Genomic DNA, 5,000 nt, shown 5'->3' with positions numbered 1-5,000 from the left:
TTCAGTGCACTGTTGGTCCTGACTGATGTTCATATTCAGTGTCAGATCCTTCAGCATTGGTGTCACAACACCACTATGTTACCGTTTCCGTAAATGATATACAAGATTAATATATATATATTTTTTTACGTTCAGCCCCCCGCCCCAGGTCATAAGTTCTGACCCAGAGGCATTTTGGGAGGTGGTGAGCTAGCAGCTGATTTCCTTTCGACCTGATTTCGAATCCCGTCCCAAATCTTACTTCCCTCGTCTTAGGGAGAAGAAAGGGAAGGGAGAGGTCTACAAGACCCTAAAAGCGGGATTCATGGAGGATAAGGAAAACCCAACTCCCTTTTTTTCTACGAGTCTTTTACTGCATCAACCTCTGCCACACCACTCCTGCAAACTTCTTTAGCTTACCTCTCCACTTCCTGGTTGGACTCCTCTCCTAAGCTTCCTAACTCATGGCGCTGAGTTAGTGACACGAGTGATTATGTTAACACAATTTATTCGATTTGTCGGAGGGCTAGGAAGCGACATAGTGATTTCATCGTTCTAAATCACTTAGCTAAATATGTTCCCCTCATCCTAGCTCAATCCCCATAGGGGAAAATTAAATTTTCTTTTTTTTTCACAATTTTAGATGTAATATGGAGGTTTGTACCCAGGATGTTTGGTTTCTTTTCTATCAGGAAAATAGTATGCACGTTATTCCAGTGCTATCAAGAAACAGGATAAGGCTGGATGACCGAATTACAGACAACTGCCCAAGATGTGACACTTTACCCCATACTATACTGCATTATGGATGACTGCATTGTGCACAATCACGCACGCGGCCAACACAACATACACTCTATAATGGATTTGCGGCGAAAACCTCTTCCCAACCATGGCGTTCCTCAAGGAGACGGGGCTGCTCGGCCAGGCAGCCACGGGAACAAGGACAACAAAAAGTCAATGTAAAATACAATATTTAGCAGCTGTGTTGTTAGAAATTTTATGTTCCTGTGATTTGCTTCAATGATAACCATTTACAGAGCAGAGGGTCCTCATTTACTTTGAATACAAAGCCATGAATTGGACAACTGTAGTCTTTATTTCTTCAAATGATTTTTATGTCAGTATTCAGGCTTTGTCCTTTGAGAACACCAATTGTGAGCAACATATATATTTATATATATTATATATATATATGCACATATACATATAATCATAATATTGATAAATAAATAAAACTGGGGGGAGAGGGCTCATCTTAGGTCAAACGAAACAAACCCTACTGGTCAACAGTTTATTTGTGGGATCTACAACGTTACCCTATCTTTGGTAGGAGAGAAGGTATTCCAAGCCACTGCGCATTTATGTATATATTTCAAAACACTGCCATCTTGCAATGGGTAGGGAAAATCTTCGTTAACGACAGTACAAAGCCAACAGAAATTATGGTTCTTAATCAAGGGCATCTTAAGGACCAGTTTCCTTTGGCCTTAGAGCACAACTTTCTTGAGGCAAAAGCGCGACCGAGTATCCCAGAAATCTAAAGCGTTTGGAAACTGTCATATAAAAAAAGCAAACATGACGATAATAACAATAATAAAATTAATAATAATAGTAGTAATAATAATAATGATAATGATTAGATTAATAATAATCATCAAAACAGACGACAACTAGAGCGAAAAATTAAATGACTATCGACTGTTATATTACTGGAGACAAGGGCGTATTTCAAGAACAAGTTGAAGTTTTTATTAAAAAAAAAAAAAAAAAAAAGGTCACCACTGTTTCCAATTCCTGAAAAAAAAAAAAAAAATACTCGGAGGACTACAACGAAATTATTAAGCACTGGCTGGCTACTAAGGACTACAACTAGATAGCTTAAGGAGAAGGGGGGGGGAGGAAAGCTATGTACCTATTATGTATATATGTACACCGCTTGGATCCAATCTTGATCCAAAACGATCCTTACATTCGTATGTTGGCTTCTTATCCCGACAATGGACGCTGGACAGCAACGCAATTAATAAATCATGTAATGACATTAATGACACATGATTGTATCCAAATAGACACACACACATACATACACACAGACACGCACACGTAATGTGAATTTGTCACATACATGTGTATTGGAGGTGTGCGTGTAATATCACATGCATGTATATATGTACATATATAACACTTGTATATACATAATATATACAATACATATACCACACGCGAACACACACACACACACACACACACAGCTTATCTTATGCATTTTAAGTACTATATTCAATGTAAACGTATGAAATTTGGATACTTAGCATTCTCATATGTATTGACATATGCTTGCATGAATATATGAATAAATATGTTGGAGGATGTAGGTAAGAAGCGTAGCAAAAGAAAAATATATATATTGAACGAAAATGAATGTGAACAATACAACCCAAATTAACAGCAAAGAATCAAACTCATCATCCCTCTTCAAATCAGACCAGGTCCTAACTCTCCCCTGTTTCTGTGTCGCTACCGCCGACGGAATAAGTCGGCAAATAGACGTTGAGACTATTCTTCTCCAGGTTTCTCAACAACTGGACACTTCGCAAAGGTTCATACTCCTTCTTAAGGTCGTCTATACTCCATTTCCCACTTGACGTCTCGTCCGCGTCGGTCAAGTTCCCATTTTCTATGACGTCTTCTTTCTCCTCGGCGGGACCGTTAGTGGCCGCTTCGGCAATGGACGTCAGAACTCTCGAAGTCCTTGGCGTTCTGGCCTTCATATCTTCGTTCTCGTCTTCGCTGCTAGCCAGACTCGGGGAGAAGCTTCTCAGGTTGATGCTGACAGGCGACACTGAAGGGAGAGAGGGACGTCATTAAATTAAATCGAAAGAGAAAGGGGGTGCTTATATGATAAAATTACTGCTACTCTTGGTGAATTTCTAATGGCAAAAGCCGAGGGTACGGGCGGCTATTGGCGTATGCAAAAATACACACAAATGCATGCATACATGCACGCACACAAGTCTAACATTGCAGAAAAATATTGTCCTGTCAGAGAGTATAAACATACCTAAGGCCAAGTTTGACCGAAGGAACCATATAAGCTTGACTCCCACGTATGTAGTTATTATTATAATACAATTAGGTAAATCCACACACAATCACACACACACATACACACACACACACTGGGACGCTACAAGATTGATCTCATGTCTTCTGGTATATATATATATATATATATATATATATATATATATATATATATATATATATATATATATATATAGGGTGAATCATGCTCTACAATCCTGATTTTGCGAAACTTAAAACACCCAATTTTTCGAAAAGAAATCCCCCAGTGAGGCAGAAGTTCTCTTGTTCGTTCGCGGCATTCAGGCACCGAAGCTCCGCCCCCTTTGTCATCCTCGGTACTTACTACCTTCTGATTGGCTCACATAAAATTCCTCTCTAAACAAAAATGTGTACTATATGTTATTCTTTACATAGATTTATGGATCCTTCGTGATATTTACATGAAATGGCAATATCAATGTCTTCGTACACAAAAAGTAGGCGGAGCCTATGTGCTAATAGGCGGGGTCTCTGTGCCAGACTGATGCGAACGCATTCGAGTCGTACAAATTTGCGCTATGTTTAAAAAAAAAAAAAATCATTACCAAGGTCACACCATTCTCACATTACATGTGGAGTATCAGTTTATACACACACACATACATCTAGTTTAATTCATAGTTTTGGTGTACCTAAGCCCCATCCCCGTAATCCGATAGGAAGGCATTGGCGGATAGCTAGTAGCAAGAGCCAATCACAAATCGAGAGGGGTGACACAAGGGTGGAGCTTGGCCATATATATTATATATATATATATATATATATATATATATATATATATATATATATATATATATATATATATATATATAAACAGCGTATTGGGTAATAACACGTTCACCTATTAGGCTAAATTATCCATGTCAGTGTTAATACTTAAAGCATTAGTATTGCTTAATATAATAGCACTCGGGCTAACGCCATGGACAGTCATCATCACAACCTGACATGCATGTTAAACAGTTATGACGCAAGCAATGAAGTCCATCGGTAATGACGTCACTGGTTAACGTCTGTCGTTTTTCCGTCGAGTCGTCTTGGTCATACGCAACCTCCACAATGTCGACATTTTATCAATGCGGGCATATTAGCATGCAGGCTTGTCTTTCGGTGTCGTGGGGTCATTAGTTTGTCATCGAATTTGGTTAGTGATATGGTTTTAATCAAGGGTTAAAATGTTTGGTTAGAGTCAGGATATAAACTCGTTGTTTGTGTCCACCATCATGCAGAGGGTTCGAACGTGTAAGGCGTTTCAACCAATCACGGTAGTGTTCAACTAAAAATGTAGATATGACTGATGGAATAACATTTACACAATCTTTCTCAAAGTGTCATCAAATAAATTTAAATCAAGTGTTTGTCCCCACCTTCATAAACTTTGAAGTCTGTAAAAAATATATAGCTATACAGTACTCTCCCCCCAAAAAACGGAAGGGGATTTGACCATTTGGAGATCCATAAATCTAGGTGGTGGTGGTTGGGGAAGTTGGCCTACACCGGAATGTGGAGTCATTGAGATTGACATTGACATTAATTGGGAGTCCAGTATAAACTACTGGCAGTGTTGTATAATGTATCAAAAGTATATGGAGTAGAAGGACGGTTAGTGTTACAAAATCATTGTGAGGTCACTGCGATGGAGACAAGACACCTACACAAAAACATCACTTTCAGTTAAAACAGCTATCCATAAACAAAACAACGTGTTAATTCAAGCAATTCATGTTAAAGCTGCAGCCGGCAATCGGCCATCCACTCCTGCAACGGACTTGGCTTCGATCTGGTTAACTGCAATGTTGCAATATCAGTGAGCAATGCATTTCTGTCCCAGTGTTAACAGATGCAGGGTTAGCAACATAAACGGTCGGTTGGTACCCCTTGGCGTCGTTGGG

The 5,000-nt window shown here is 39.0% G+C and overlaps 1 protein-coding gene across 7 annotated transcripts in view; it reads right to left on the bottom strand.

The window, feature by feature from the left end:
* Window positions 1-1,259: 1,259 nt before the first annotated feature.
* LOC143027818 (uncharacterized) overlaps window positions 1,260-5,000 on the bottom strand; it is a 385,267-nt gene continuing 381,526 nt past the window's right edge. For all 7 annotated transcript variants that reach the window (XM_076189416.1, XM_076189417.1, XM_076189414.1 and 4 more), the window contains one exon: window positions 1,260-2,824. In XM_076189416.1, the coding sequence (XP_076045531.1) occupies window positions 2,475-2,824 (350 nt within the window). In that variant the 3' untranslated portion in view covers window positions 1,260-2,474. The remainder of the gene's footprint in view (window positions 2,825-5,000) is intronic.

Source organism: Oratosquilla oratoria, chromosome 8 (genome assembly GCF_046742065.1).
Source record: "Oratosquilla oratoria isolate Oo_2021 chromosome 8, ASM4674206v1, whole genome shotgun sequence".
Lineage (NCBI taxonomy): Eukaryota > Metazoa > Arthropoda > Malacostraca > Stomatopoda > Squillidae > Oratosquilla > Oratosquilla oratoria.
Note: the sequence above shows the minus strand (reverse complement) of the source record. Positions and strands in the feature narration are given on the sequence as shown.